The 16033-nt window shown below is 37.3% G+C and overlaps 1 protein-coding gene across 1 annotated transcript in view; it reads left to right on the forward strand.

The window, feature by feature from the left end:
- The window catches only part of cds1 (CDP-diacylglycerol synthase (phosphatidate cytidylyltransferase) 1), a 36061-nt gene that overhangs the window by 11733 nt on the left and 8295 nt on the right, over window positions 1-16033 (forward strand). Inside the window, exons 2-9 of the mRNA XM_056458281.1 lie at window positions 4706-4854; window positions 6237-6333; window positions 8970-9067; window positions 9445-9584; window positions 12373-12431; window positions 13724-13806; window positions 14688-14775; window positions 14901-14969. Coding sequence (XP_056314256.1) covers window positions 4706-4854; window positions 6237-6333; window positions 8970-9067; window positions 9445-9584; window positions 12373-12431; window positions 13724-13806; window positions 14688-14775; window positions 14901-14969 — 783 coding nt within the window. The remainder of the gene's footprint in view (window positions 1-4705; window positions 4855-6236; window positions 6334-8969; window positions 9068-9444; window positions 9585-12372; window positions 12432-13723; window positions 13807-14687; window positions 14776-14900; window positions 14970-16033) is intronic.

Below are 16033 nucleotides of genomic sequence, written 5' to 3' on the forward strand. Positions count from 1 at the left end.
GGAAAAAAGTGTTTGTTTTTTATTCAGACATTTAAAAGGGATATATTTTAGAGCAGTAATCATAATACCGTGAAACCGTGATATTTTTATCCAAGGTTATCATATCGTCAGAATTATGCCTAATTCTGACTCACAAGCTCTTCTCTAATTTGAGGAGGTTGTGATTGTTTAAAGTTGCACTTGAGCCATGATGAATTGTAAAAATGTGTGACCTTTTCTGTTCTATGAGGAAAATGTCAAATGGTATAAAAAACAGAAGCGAAACAAAACAGTGCTACTATGCAATGCTGACCGATTTTCAGCGTGACCAAATGAATGGCACAACGCAAGCAGAGAGTGGGTGCGTTTAGTTCATGACACAGAAACATTGCTGTCACATCCTTTTTTCCAACACTTACACTTGTATTGCAAACCACAAAGTACTTTAAATAAGACAAAATAGCCGCAACTTTCTTAACAAGATTGTCTAGAAGATTCTTTCCACTTTTGGTCGCGTGGTCAGAATGCTATAACTTTTTAAGTGAGTGCACTTTACTGCTGAATATAAACTTATTGTATGTACTGGGGGTGAGACGAGACGATTACTCCACGAGACGAGAAACGAGATTTAGTTCATGAGAATGAGACGAGATTTTTACACTTTTTAAGAAATCTTCATTGTTGAAATATATAAATGGAAAATAGTATTTTATTCAACTGAAAAAAATCACAAAATGCAAAACTATTTATGTGCTTTTTTAAGTCAACTTGTAATAAATGCTATTTAACTTCTATTTTAATAAATTCTTTGCTTTTAAGGACATGCAAACACTGCAAACTATTTAGCTATAAAATCTACTGGCTGACTTCTCCCTTGTACAATTTCACATGAGAAATCGAACTTCTTTCCATAAATTGACATTTTTAACATGTGTTCAGTGATGATGATGATGATGATGACTGGAGTGTGTCTCCAGGAGTTCACTTTGTATGTGTGCACTCGGGGGAGATGTTCGTGTTTGTGGTCCTTTATTCTCTGGACCTATCGAGTCTGTGGTGTCAAACTGCCACGTGTGAGTATCTATCCTATCGCAGCTAAAAGTCCTACACGATGGTAAAAGTTTGATACAGCGTTTACATGTCTGTACTGCACTCAATAATGCACTTCAATAATACTCTACATGTCTTAATTCCATTTGTGTTTATGACGATTATGACATCGCATTGTTACGAACCGGTTAATGAAATAATTTAATAGAAGAAGTTGTAGCAGCCTCTGCTTTTGGATGCGGCAACCCTTGAACTCCAGTAAAACAAATGGTTACGTGACACCCGGCCAAACAAACGAGTGACGGTCAACACAGAGGCACCCCAGGTTGCCAGGTGTGTGCAAAGAACTTGATGTGCGGTTGAAATCTAATCCTGCATTCAATCTTTAGTGCTAAATTCTCCCTCAAGCTCCATCATAACATCACAACACACGAGACAACTTTTCACCTCAACGAGAAATCTTGTAACCCGAGATCTCGTCACATCCCTAGTATGTACAAATTTCAATAAGACACTATTTGTAATTATATTATATTATATTATATTATATTATATTATATTATATTATATTATATTATATTATATTATATTATATTATATTATATTATATTATATTATATTATGTGTAGAATACTTGTGGTATGAAGATGGTCCACCTTCTCTTTTAGTATGTTCTCTATCTCTTGAACTATTAGCTTTTTCTGGTACCGTTCCAGCCATATTTTATTTTGTTCTTTTGCTCATGGTTGCGCAGGTCAAGACTGAAAGATGAGAATGCAGCCTCTTTTCACCTTCAGCCAAGCAGAAGGATATATTCATTCTACTGTACTGCACCTACTCAGGTGCCATGTCCTTAAGCCCGATTGATTTTCTTCTAAAGCATTTGTCTAGTATTTGCATAAGATATGCTGGCTAATACCCTGTTGACCGTCAGTCTCCATTACTTTGACTAGTAAATCAGTGATTTCCCTGAAGGGCTGCATTTCTCTTTGGATTGATAAAGTTGGAAGCGTAGTCGTGGTGATGTTAAAATCACACAATCATGGTGTAGTTCAATTACATTTAATTAGATTTGTATTCTGATGATTGAACTTAGGTTTTTAGGTAGAGGCAGCATGGTGGCGAAGTGGTTTTCATCTTTGCTTCAAAGCAAGAAGGTCACTGGTTTTAGTCTCGGCTGGACCAGGTGGCCTTTCTGTGTGGAGTTTGCATGTTCTCCTTGTGACTGTGTGGGTTTCGTCTGGTTGCTCCGGTTTCCCCCACAGTCTATAGACAAGCAAGGTGAAATTTATAAAAACTAAATTAGCCATAGTGTGTGAATGGGAGAGTGTGTGGGTGTTTCCCAGCACTGAGGGTTGTACTCTGCCAGAGTAATTGGTGATTTATTCTGCTTATCCCCAGATAAAGCAGAGAATAAGCCAAAGGAACGTGAGGGAGTATTTAGGCAGAGACAAATTTCTATAATATTCTATTAGCCAATAGAAAAACCATATTGGGTGTTTTGTTAAGAACCATGTCTACAAAAAAACATCAGCACTGCAGCACAGTATATGGCTGCTAAACTGACTTCTAAATTACAGAGTGCAAAGTCACTGCAGCCTCAGTTTCACTTCGAAATTCACTATTCCAATAGAAAGTCATTGTTCTTAAACCTGTGCATATCACAGCAAATGAGCTTTGGCTATAAACCAACCTGAAATATACACCACATTAAAAAGTAAAACAGGGCAACATGGTGGTTCAGTGGTTAGCACTGTCACCTGACAGCAAGAAGGTCACTGGTTCGAGCCCCAGCTAGGCCAGTTGGCATTTCTGTGTGGAGTTTGATTGTTCTCCATGTGTTGGCGTGGGTTTCCTTTTGGTGCTCCGTTTTCCCCCACAATCCAAAGATGTGATATAGGTGAATTGACTAAATTAAATAGGCTGTAGTGTATGTGTGTGCGTTACGTTCCCCTCAACTCTGTCAAGGGGGACACAGGAACGCAACAGAATATTAGTGGAATTTTGTGTGTTTGTGTCAGCAATGAGGTCACATGAGCAACTTCTCAAAGGACTAAATAAAGAAAATGCAAATGGAATAAAGATTAACAATATTTACTAAAGGATTAAGGGAGGGTTCCAAAAGAAAGGCTTCAAGAGGGGGTTCAAGCCAAAACAACAAACAAACGTTCTCTAACTGAGAGAAAGGGAAGAACTGAATAATCTATCAAGGAAAAGAAAAATACATCAAAAATACTCTCACTCCCTTACTAACTTAAACAAGAGAAAATGGTTACAAAAAGAAAAATGGCACCCCCTCCCTACTAACCCAATCCCAAATTAACAGAATAAAGAGTGGATAACAAAGTAGTATTGAAAACAAAAATTAACTTGCAATCAAAAAGAGTTCGAGGCAAATGCTATTTCAGATGATCAACAGCATCAACAGAACTTAAACAAATTAAAGTTCCTAATCAACAAATGATACTTAAAGAATTAAACTAAATATATATTTATAAAGCCTCACAAAAACAAAGCCTCCACACACACACAAAAACACACTGTTCTAGTGGAGAACTGCTGTTTAAATGCCCATTGCTTTTCTCGTCCTCCAATCACGGAGTGGTTCATAAGTGGCAGCAGGTGATGGTCATTAGCTTCTACTAGGGTGTAGCAGAGAAAGAAAGAAAAAAAAACAACAGAAACAAATACGTCCTGGGACGTAACAGTGTGAATGAGTTTGAATGGATGTTTCCCAGTACTGGGCTGCAGCTGGAAGGGCATCCGCTGTGTAAAACATATGCTAGATAAGTTGGCGGTTCATTCTGCTGTGGTGACCCCTGATTAATAAAGGGACTAAGCCAAAGGAAAATGAATAAATGAATTAAAAATCAAAACAACCTTTCCGGGACAGTCCATGTAAGATATGTGACCATGACTAAACCATAATTGATAAGTGAGATTTAATATATTAATAAGCTTTTCTTTGATCTATGGTTTTTGAGAATAGGCAATATTTGACTGCGATATGGTCATGTATTATTTCTGATTTGAAATGTATAGTTATTTTGGCAATCCGTTTTTGACATTCTGATTTTTCTTCAATATATGAGAGCTGGCCTTGCATGCCTAACAATATCTGCTGGAGTTATTGCTGTTATGATCACCAGATGAACCAGTTTTCATTAAAATGGACTGAGATGAAATTCAGTAGAAAAAAAAGTATTTTAAGCAACTCTAAAGAGCAAATGAATTAATTTTGTGTCATGATGTGTGTTTTGTATTGTAAATCGCATATAATAATCTCAGGGTGACGCGGTTGCACGTTCGCCTCACAGCAAGAAGGTTGCTGGTTCGAGCCTCGGCTGGGTTAGTTGGCGTTCCCAGTGTTGGCGTGGGTTTCCTCCAGTTGCTCCGGTTTCCCCCACCAGTCCAAAGACATGTGGTAAACAGTTGGTGAATTGGGTAGGCTAAATTTTCCGTAGTGTATGGATGTTTCCCAGTGATGGGTTGCGGCTGGAAGGGCATCCGCTGTGTAAAACATATGCTGGATAAGTTGGCGATTCATTCCGCTGTGGCGACCCCGGATTAATAAAGGGACTACGCTGAAAAGAAAATGAGTGAATGAACGAATATAATAATCTGCTCTGGAGTGAGTGAATTAATCAAGTACTTTGTTTCTTTTTGCACTCTACAGGAAGCAGATGGAGACGACAGGCTTGCTTTTCCTGATGAAGGAGATGGAGAAATGGTGGGTGACTCCAAAGCGGAGACGCCAGACGCGCCACCTTCCACAGACAACACTCCACAGTGTCTCAACAAAGCTCTGGAGGGCTTATCATCCAGGTACCCACCAGTGACTCTGAGCTCATGAGCAACTCCCCAAACCCTCCATGTCTGCGTTTCGTACCTGTACGGATGTTTAGGCTCCAGTTCATTGCACATGGGAATCTATGAGTCTCTGAGGTCTTACGCAGACTGGTTCAACCTGTTTTTACTAGAAAACCAACGCTTCAATAATCTCTTTAAGCAGTTCCATCCACACATGAGGGCTAGAAAACAGTGACTTGTAAATTTGATCTGGTTAATCATGTTGTATTGCTCAGCACTTTCCTTTGATTCTGATCAATAAGACAGACTCTGGAGATATTTGATATGCAGATGAGGTTAGGGGGTCAGTCAAAGGGTTGAAAAGTTCTCCAGGAGATTAAACAGGATCTTTATTAGGAACGCTCGTAATCCTTGTCAGTTTTGCTGCTCTGTTGGTGGGATTTGCTGCAGCCTGTTTAAAAAACCGCAGAGGCGCTGGTCCAAAACAGGTGACATGCCTGAATGCTGGCGTCTGGCTACCAAACACACTTTGTGATGATGCTGCACTTTCTCTCCTCCCCCTCCCTTTCTCATCCTCTCCATTGACAAATTCCCTCTCATTCTTTTCAGTGGCATGCGAGAGTTGTGGCACCTGCACACAGTTTATTACTCTGTGGGGCAGAAAACTAAGAATCCACATCTCTCATGGAGCCTTGTTTGTTACATTAATGGCATAATAATCTGCCCCATTGGTTTTGGCCTCAGAACATCATAAATACATGTTAAATGATCAACAGGGAAGCTTAAATCAAATGGAAGATGTTTTTGTTACAGACTAGATCATTCTGCACATGCCATGTCATTCATTTCAACACACCCACATTTTAACAATGAGGAAAAACACTAAGCCATCATTAACTACATTCCATACTGCATATTTTTTACTGCTTTCACTACCATCTCTGCATAGAAACTGCTTTGAAAGATTTTCTACATATCTGTAGTTTTCATTGAATTAGGCATTATGAATTGTGTGTGTCGGCCAATACTGATGCAATACCTGTGTTTATTGTATATATCGTGTAGAATGGCTGTGTGTTTAAAACTGGTGATAGATCTGTTATCATGTGAAATCTGTAACACATCACACAGTCAGTTAAATATTTAATTCTCCATTATATAAAAAAATTACTGATTTAAAAATATATAATCATAATTTTAAATATAAACTAGGTTTTTGGATAGTTCAGCAGCAAAATAATTATAGAACATTACAATTATCTGGCCAATTCCCAAACTGATGGTAAAAAGGCAGTATTGGTGCAATTACAGGTAATGAATATCATATTGGTGCATTCCTGTCTTACTTTGTCAAATAGATTTGTATTATTTTGTAAAATATATCTTGATGTCAACAGATGGAAGAACTGGTGGATAAGAGGGATATTGTCATTGACAATGATCATCGGCTTCTTCCTTATCATCTATTTGGGACCCATTATGCTTATAATAGTGGTAAGTACTACAAGCTATATATTTACCACACAAACATAATTAGTATGAGTGTTAGCATGGCTCTGACCATTGTTCCTAGACCAAAGATTGACTCTATCCTTTGGGCTACATTTTTTTCAGCACATTTATAAGTAGGGATGTGTACAGCGGCTACTTTAATTAACTATTAAACAAATTTGTGATATAACTGACTCGACTAGTAAACCTATCAAAATAGCCTTACAGAAGCTAGGAATCGAATATAAATCACATTATGAACAGAATTGCTCAAATAAAATTGAATTAATATAAGTCGGCACTTGCAAATGTACACTACTTGTGAAAAGTCTTGTTGCCAATCCAAGTTTTAGGAACAACAAATAATAACTTGACTTCTAGTTGATCATTTGATATCAGAAAGGCAAAGGTCTCTAGATTACTCTTATTTTATCAAAATAAAATATAATCATGCCTTGATTTTTTATTTAATATTACTTAGCAGAAATAATGTACAGTATAGAAAATATACTATACCAAAGTCATGGTGCAATGGAAAAATAATTAATATTATGTATGACTCCCAGGAGCTTGGACGACTGCATGCCATACATCTCTGCAATGACTCAAATAACTTATTAATAAAGTCATCTGGAACGGCAAAGAAAGTGTTCTTGCAGGACTCCCAGAGTTCATCAAGACTCTTTAGATTCATCCTCAAATGCCTCCTCTTTCTTCTTACCCTAGACATGCTCAATAATGTTCATGTCTGGTAACTGGTCTGAACAATCCTGGAGCACCTTGACCTTCTTTGCTTTCCTGCGCTATCCTGCTAAAGAATTTGCTCTCTCCTGTGGTTTGTAATGTAATGGACAGCACAAATGTCTTGATACCTCAGGCTGTTGATGTTGCCATCCACTCTGTAGATCTCTCTCACGTGCCCATACTGAATGTAACCCCAAACCACGATTTTTCCTTCACCAAACTTGACTGATTTCTGTGAGACTCTTGGGTCCATGCGGGTTCCAATAGGTCTTCTGCAGTATTTGTGATGATTGGGATGCAGTTCAACAGATGATTCATCTGAAAAATCTACCTTCTGCCACTTCTCCAAATGATCAGCTAGAAGTCAAGTTATTATATGTTGTTCTTACAACTGGGATCGATGACAAGACTTTTGTATTGTATTGTTCAGCAAAGCAACCACTTACTCATCCGTTTTCACATGACAGGTGACAAATCATTAGAAAAAATTGTTGTGGAATGGCAGCTATACATTTAAGTCTATTATATCTAAATGAATTTTTATTTAGTGACTGTTATCATCAACTAAGTTTCAGTCATAACATTTTACATTTGAGTGGGAAGGTGGCTAAGTGGTTTGCATAGTTGTGTCAAAGCAAGAAGGTCGCTGGTTTAAGTCCTGTCTGCACCAGGAATCCTTTCTGCATAGATGCATGTTTGTTTGTGTGTGTTTTCTCCACATGCTCTGGTTTCCCACCACAGTCCAAAAACATACGATATTGACCTTATTCTTCAATTCGGAAGTGTGCGCGTTTTTTGCGATTGTTTTAGAACTTCTGATTCAGTTGCCTATGGGAGAAATTACTAGGAATAATAATCGGCAGAAAACGGTCAAACTACTTACTCCACAAACAAGTGTTTGCATGACAATACAGACAAAGTAGAATAATATAATAAGAAAATATCAGTTTGCAACACCAAGCAGCAAAATGAGCTGTTTTTAACGTTTAAAAATGAATGGAAGTAAATGAGACCGGAAGTTTCGAGCCAAAATAATTCAAATGGCTGCGCCCACTCGTACGCGGAGAATAAGGTGAATAGGTAAATTGGATAAAGTAAATTAGCCATATTGTATAAATGGAAGATTGTGCTGGTGTTCCCCAGCACTGAGGGTTGTAGTCTCAGTGCTGGATTGCGACTGGAAGGGCATCTGCTGTGTAAAACATTTTCCAAAGTAATTGGCAGTTCATTCCACTGTGACAAACCCTGATAAAGCATAGAATAAGCCAAAGGAAAGTGAGTCTTTCAGATTGGAATCAATGTAAAATTTAGTTAGTTAAACTAAGGGATAGTTCACCCAAAAGTGAAAAATCTGTCTGTTAATGATATTTACTAACCCTTGTTTCAAACCTGTTTGAGTTTCTTTCTTCTGCTGAACACAAAAGAAGCTATTTAAAACGAGACTGGAAACCTGTCACCATTGACATCCATAATAGGACAAACAAATATTTTGGAAGTCAGTTGGTTACAGGTTTTCAACATTTTTCAGTACATCTTCCTTGTGTTCAAAAGAAAAAAGAAAGAAACTCAAACAGGTTTGGAACAAGTGTAGGATGAGGAAATGATGGCAGAGTTTTCAGTTTTGGGTGAACTATCCCAAAGCAATCTGTTAGCTTTTTTAAAACCATAAAACAAAACAAACAAACAAACAAATGAATAAATTTGTCTTCATATAGCAGCAGCATTTAGTCGATGAGTCTCCTGCTCTTGCACATCCCTATTTATAAGCTCTCCTGACTCAACGTTACATAAATATTTTTGGTTAAAAGTTCATTTGAATCATAACAGTGATTTTAGGAAGACGCCCAATTCTTACAACACTGACTAACTTATATTTTGTTTGTATTTCTTTATAGGTTATGGGTGTTCAGATCAAATGTTTTCATGAAATTATAACCATAGGCTACAGAGTTTATCATTCCTATGAGCTGCCGTGGTTTAGGACTCTTAGCTGGTAAGTAAAACACAGACTAGCTCCTCTTTCACCTAGTAACTCTTTCCCCATCTATCCACCCTTCCCCCTTCTCTTATATTCATGTACTTTACATTCATGTAGGCTCACTGAACTACAAACAAACACACACCCTCTCTCTCTCTCTCACGTTTTTCCAGTCACCTTTTGTCATAGATAAAGTAGTGATTAACTGGACTTGAGCAAAGTGCACTTCCATGTTGGAACCTAGCATAAAGTACACCCCAACTGCAGGCTTTGTCCAAACAAAACAAGCTCACAGCATGGCTGTAAACGGCCATGTGTTATTACCATTAAATACTTTACGCACCTTTCACTCAAATATTCAGATCTTGACAGTTATGCACCTTGTTTTTCAGGTACTTCTTGATTTGTGTGAACTACTTCTTTTATGGAGAGACGGTGGCTGATTATTTTGGTGCGCTCGTCCAAAGAGAGGAACCGTTGCAGTTCCTTGTGCGTTATCATCGCTTTATTTCTTTTGCAGTGTATTTGGCAGGTGAGTGTGACTGACTGCCTTCATAAAACACTCCAAGGAGACGTTTTTATGATGATAGGTCAAAAGCCCACAGTCCACAATTAGCTTTTTTGCATAATTTATTACATATTGAATGGTATTCAAAGCAGTGTGCTTAATGAAATTACTTGATTAGATTTAATTGTTTGCTTGGTCATTTTGACGTACAGTATAACTGAAGATAGAATTATTAACCTTCCTGTGAAATGGATTATTTATTATCAAATATTTATATTAAAGTTATGTAACAAGGCTAGGACATTGTTCATAGCATTTCCTATAATATTTTGTTATATTTATAAAAAAAGTTTATTTTATTTAGTTTTGCTGAAATAAAAAATACGTGTATTAAATAATAAAAAGAACTGCTATGGTCAATATTAATTGCCCCCTTAACAAGTTACTGTATTTTTGTTGATACAGAACAAACCAATGTTGTTTAAAAATTGTCTTTGTTAAACAGAACTTGGGAACTTTTGGGTCAGATTATAAAACAATGAACATTTTTGAAATTGCATACATTCACCAAAATGTATGGTGGGGAATGGCAGCATTGGGTGTCATTGTATATTTACTATTTAGATTGACATTATCACAAACATACACTCACTGGCCACTTTATTAGGTACACCTTAATAGTACTGGGTTGGGCCCCTTTTGCCTTCAGAACTGCCTAAATCCTTCGTGGCGTAGTCAACAAGGTACTGGAAATATTCCTCAGAGATATTGGTCCATATTGACATGATAGCACCATGCAGTTGCTGCAGATTTGTCCGCTGCACATCCATGATGCGAATCTTTTGTTCCTCTACATGGCAAAGGTGCTCTATTGGATTAAGGTGACTGTGGAGGCCATTTGAGTACAGTGAACTCATTGTCATGTTCAAGAAACCAGTCTGAGATGATTTGCGCTTTTATGTCATGACACGTTATCCTGCTGAAAGTAGCCATCAGAAGATGGGTACATTGTGGTCATAAATTGATGGACATGGTCAGCAACAATACTCAGGTAGGCTGTGGCAGTAACACGATGCTCAATTTTACTAATGGGCCCAAAGTGTGCCAAGAAAATATCCCCCACATCATTACACCACCACCAGCCTGAACTGTTGATACTAGGCAGGATGGATCCATGCTTTCATGATGTTGATGCAAAATTCTGACACTACCATTCGAATGTCGCAGCAGAAATTAAGACTCATCAGACCAGGCAACATGTTTCCAATCTTCTATTGTTCAATTTTGGTGAGCCTGTGCGAATTGTAGCCTCAGTTTTCTGTTCTTAGCTGACAGGAGTGGCACCATGCCACATTCAGTCACCTTAATCACCTTTCTTCCCCATTCTGACGCTCAGTTTAAACTACAGCAAATCGTCTTGACCATCTCTACTTGCCTAAATGCATTGAGTTGCTGCCATGTGATTGGCTGATTAGAAATTTGCGTTAACATGAAGTTGTACCTAATAAAGTGGCCGGTGAGTGTATATAGAACATATATATACTGTACATCTATATCACAAATGCATGAAACACAAACTAAAAAAACTCACCATCAGCGCTGAGCTTGTTTCCCTTAAACAATACTTCAGAGAGATGTTTGTTTTTTTTACTCATGCTGTATTAGAGGAATCTTAACCCACATTCACACAATAAGCAACACGTGGAGACAAATCGACATGCGACTACATTTCAATGGAGAGCTAGTCACTTCCGGGGACCTTCAGCTACACAAGCAACAGCGACCGGTTGTATCTCCATGCTGTAGACCAACAAAAAACGGTGTTTGCTATAAATAAATAGCTGCAATGACAAAGTACACATTAATTTTTCTTGGTCATCTTTGTAATTAAGCATTTTATTTATTAATTTATATTTAGTGTTTTACCTCCACAATGTATATTTTCAGCTGCAAGAAAGCTCATTCGCTGTTAGTGAATATCATCACACTGTAAAGGTTACCTAAGCAATCTCAGAGTGGGAACGGCCACTAGCGACTTCAATCGCCACCTAGAGTGAAAGGCAGCTACAAAGTGTGAATAAGACAATAAGCGGGTCGGCGTGGCCTATTGTTTTCTATACATTGCCAAGCAACGCAAACAGACACCATATGGCGGCACTGGTGTGCATACGCTCATTAAAAAACAATAATGTTTAGAACATTGTGCGGCACACACTTCGTGTCCATTGTGGGATATGCACAATTATGAATGTTGCTTCCTAAAGGGCAAACGCAAAAGGGGGTTTCCATGTAGATTCATTTTGCGTTCTAGTGGCGGTACTAGGCTGTGACACTAGAGGTTGTGGACCCCTACTTTAAAGCATCACTCTAGGAGTACGAACTTCAGCTTGTTGGGATAAGCCACAATAGACACTTCTGCAGTAGTAGATGTAAATGTGTGTTCACACTCAGGACAAAAGGCGCATGTGCCTCTGCTATGGCCATCAATGCACAGCATGCATTCAGTCGCAGGTGTCCCTCTCTGCAGTCATTTCCTTTACTAAACCTGGCTTTCTATCCATCTCCTCTTCATGGTCAAGACCCCTGTTCATTAGTGATACTTATGTAAAGCAGAATATATAGTATAAGAACTTGGTGTATTTGATCCAGTGTATTGTGAATGTATGAAAAACCAAATCTTATAACGTTGTGTAATGCTGTCACACTGTAATAGTGATATGGACATTTTCCAAAACCAAAATGAATATTATAATCACTCTGATAAGGTTGATACTTTCTAGTAAACTAACTGCATGTTATTTGCTTTTTACAGGTTTCTGCATGTTTGTACTGAGTTTAGTGAAGAAACATTACCGTCTGCAGTTTTATATGGTGTGTATCAGTTATTTATGTGCCAGCCAGAACTAAACTAATCCACTGCATTCACAGTCATGTGCATTTCATGTGCTGGGTGATTGGAAACTCCACTACATTGGACATTGTGAAAGTGTTGCAAATTGTGTTATAATTTGTCAGTGCATGGAATTCATTTACATTGTATGCAAGGCAGAAGATATAATACATTATATTTTGGTCTGGTGCTGAAATGGGGGGTTTTATGAAGTCATTTCATTTAGATGATTTTTGTAGAGTATTTCTATTTTGGATATACATTTAAAAACATTTTTTAAAAATTGCTTACATAGGCAAAATGTATTTGCAATTTTTAATCAATTTTAGTATATTTTGAAATATAATTTATTTCTGTGATGGCAAAGCTAAAGTTTCAGCATTCTTACTCCAATCTTCTGTGTCACAGCAAGTCCTTTAGAAGGATCCTGTCAGTTTAATTAGCTGATTTGGTGCTCAAGAAACACTTGTCATTATCGGTGTTGAAAACAGTTGTGCTACTTTTTTATGGAAACAGTGAACAGTTTTAAAGGATATATTTCTATTTTGAAACCTCTGCAAAACAGCACTTTTTATAGTCATTTACAATATAATGCACAAAGAAGTCCTCTATCAAAATGAAATGGACTGCTTTTATTATTACACTACAGAGTTGGTGTATTGAAAGTCATCTGAAAACTAGACACATGCTTTGTGTTATAACAATAGCAATGGAAGCAATAATGTTGCTTGTTATTGACACAAGCCTCAAATGAATACCTTTATAAAACATTCAAACATGACCCATCTGATGCCTTGCTATCACTGATACATCCTACAGGATATATAGACTTTGTTTTGATGCACGTTTCTGGTTATTTATTAACCAGAAGCTTGAGTGTTAGGCTTTAGGGTTGGGTCCATCCACAAGAGCTGAAAATGTCTAATAATAGGCATAAACTGACTAATAAAACTACTGATCTCAGCAAAATGTCATTTCCTTTGTGAGTGTGGTCACCCATTGCACATGAATTTGAACAATTATCTGTCAAGCATTTAGAACATTTATTTGATACACATATTTAGTGCATATTTCTGAATTAATATTTGAGAATACATTGTGTGAGCACAGTAATAAGGCTGTGATTGTGATAATTCACTTTGCATTCACATTATTGTTTCAGTGACTAGACAACATTTCAGTCGTTCACTCTGTGTTTGTGTGTGTGTGTGGGTGCCCATCTTTTGTGTGTGTGTATGTGTGTGTGTGTGTGTGTTTGTGCTTGCCATTCCAGTTTGCTTGGACCCATGTGACCTTGTTGATTGTGGTGACTCAGTCACATCTGGTTATTCAGAACCTGTTTGAGGGAATGATCTGGTAAGCCCACCTGACCTGACAGACCTGTCCGAGGCTTCACCTCTATCCTACTTGAGTTTCTACATCTGCATTCCTCACTTTCCTGATGTTCCACATGATAATAATGTGATTCCTGGATGCTCAAGAAGATCAAAAAATCACATTGTAGTTAACCTAATCATAATGTACATTCTGTAAAATAATTCATTAAAGTACTTAAAAAGAAGCTAATATCAACTTACTCTTCTCCCATTTTTCTTAAAGGGGCATTTCCCCCAAAAATGTAAGTTCTGGTAATTTCTTTAAGGACCTTTTATTTTTTAAATCTTCGGGACACAAGTTAAGATATTTTAGATCACATTTGAAAGCTCTCGTACCCTCAAATGCAGGGTATCCAGAACATTGTCAAAACTGTCCATGTGCCATCAGTGCTTCAACCTTAGTTTAAAGCTATGAGAATCCACAAAATGTCCATGTTTGAAGATTTCAACAGTTTGACTTGCCTTTTTTACTGATGTCAGCAATAAATGTCAGCAATGTGACAGTGCTTCCATCAAAATGCTGCATAAGAGTAGAAATTATTAGAACGTATTCTTGTATCTTCATTACATTAGGAATTAACCACTGATGACACATGGACTGTTCTGATGATATTTTGGGTACCTTTCTGGATGTTTCATGACCCTTGCTGACATGGAGGGTAACCAAGGACTTGTATTTCATCTGAAATATCTGAATTTGTTACGAAGATCAAACTAATAAATGTAATTAAAGAAAGTATTTAAAGAGAAAATGTGTATTTTTGAGTGAACTCTCTCATTAATTCATCACTGATTACTGCACAGTTTTTCTCTGTGCTACAATACGTGTTTGTAAAATAAAACTGTCTTTTGTTCTCCAAGGTTTATTGTTCCCATCTCTATTGTGATCTGCAATGACATCATGGCTTACCTGTTTGGCTTCTTTTTTGGAAGAACTCCACTGATTAAGGTGAATTTGTGAAAGTTACATGATAGATGTTTCATCTCATAACAAACATTTGTTTTCTTTTATTATTTAATGCACAATTATTCAGTTAATCCACAAATTTCTCAAACCTCTTCACTTTCTTGTAGCTCTCCCCAAAGAAGACCTGGGAAGGATTCATTGGGGGATTCTTTGCAACAGTGGTCTTAAGTTTTTTTGTAAGTCATATATAGATCTTTAGGCAACATCAAATGCTAGATTTATGCAAATTTGTGTGAGATTACAATGCTCAGCTGGCAGCTGGCAGTGGAAAATTCGGTGGATGTTTCTGTTGAGAATGATCAAATTTTAAACACTGATGCTACCAGCTCATTTACATAAAAACCAATCCAATATACCAAGTGCAGTGTTAAGTAGGATTTTGTAGGATGTTAAGTAATGCTGCAAATACCAGTAAATTGATAAACATCATGGTCATTGCTTAATTTAACCATTAATATCCACAAACTTTAAATCATTTATTTTTTATTTATTAATTATTTTTTTATCCTTTCAAGTCACGTAACTTCAGTAAGGTCTGACACTCACAGTTACATATTGGTTGTGTTTTGTGATCGAAGTGATATTGGGATCGAAATTTATCAATTTGCGAGAGAATATTACAGAATACTGATAAAAAAAAAAGGACATTGATTGATGGGAACCTAATTTTTTTGTGAAATCAACTTCAGATTTGGTTAGACTTCGGCTTTGATTTTATAGCAGTTTTAGATTTCATAATATCTTATACATTCATTCATTTTCCTTCGGCTTAGTCTCTATTTCAGAGGTCGTCACAGCCGAATGAACCGCAAAATTATCCAGCATATGTTTCACACAGCAGATGCCCTTCCGACTGCAACCCAGTACTGGGAAACACCTATACACACTTGCATTCACACACATACACTACGGCCAGTTTAGTTTATTCAATTCACCTATAGTGCATGTCTTTGGACTGTGGGGGAAACCGGAGCACCCAGAAGAAACCCAAGCCAACACAGGGAGAACATGCAAACTCCACACAGAAACAGCAACAGACCCAGCCGGGGCTCGAACCAGTGACCTTACTGTGAGGCGACAGTGCTTACCATTGAGCCACTGTGCCGCCTTCATAACATCTACACAAGTAAAAATAAATATCTATTTTAAGTAAAAACATTTAGTACATTTTAAACTTGACTTTCTTAAGTTTATATTTCCTTTAATCTTTAACATGTTTTTACTCTAAAGCTTATCTGCA

The sequence above is a fragment of the Danio aesculapii genome, chromosome 5 (assembly GCF_903798145.1).
Source record: "Danio aesculapii chromosome 5, fDanAes4.1, whole genome shotgun sequence".
Taxonomy (NCBI): domain Eukaryota; kingdom Metazoa; phylum Chordata; class Actinopteri; order Cypriniformes; family Danionidae; genus Danio; species Danio aesculapii.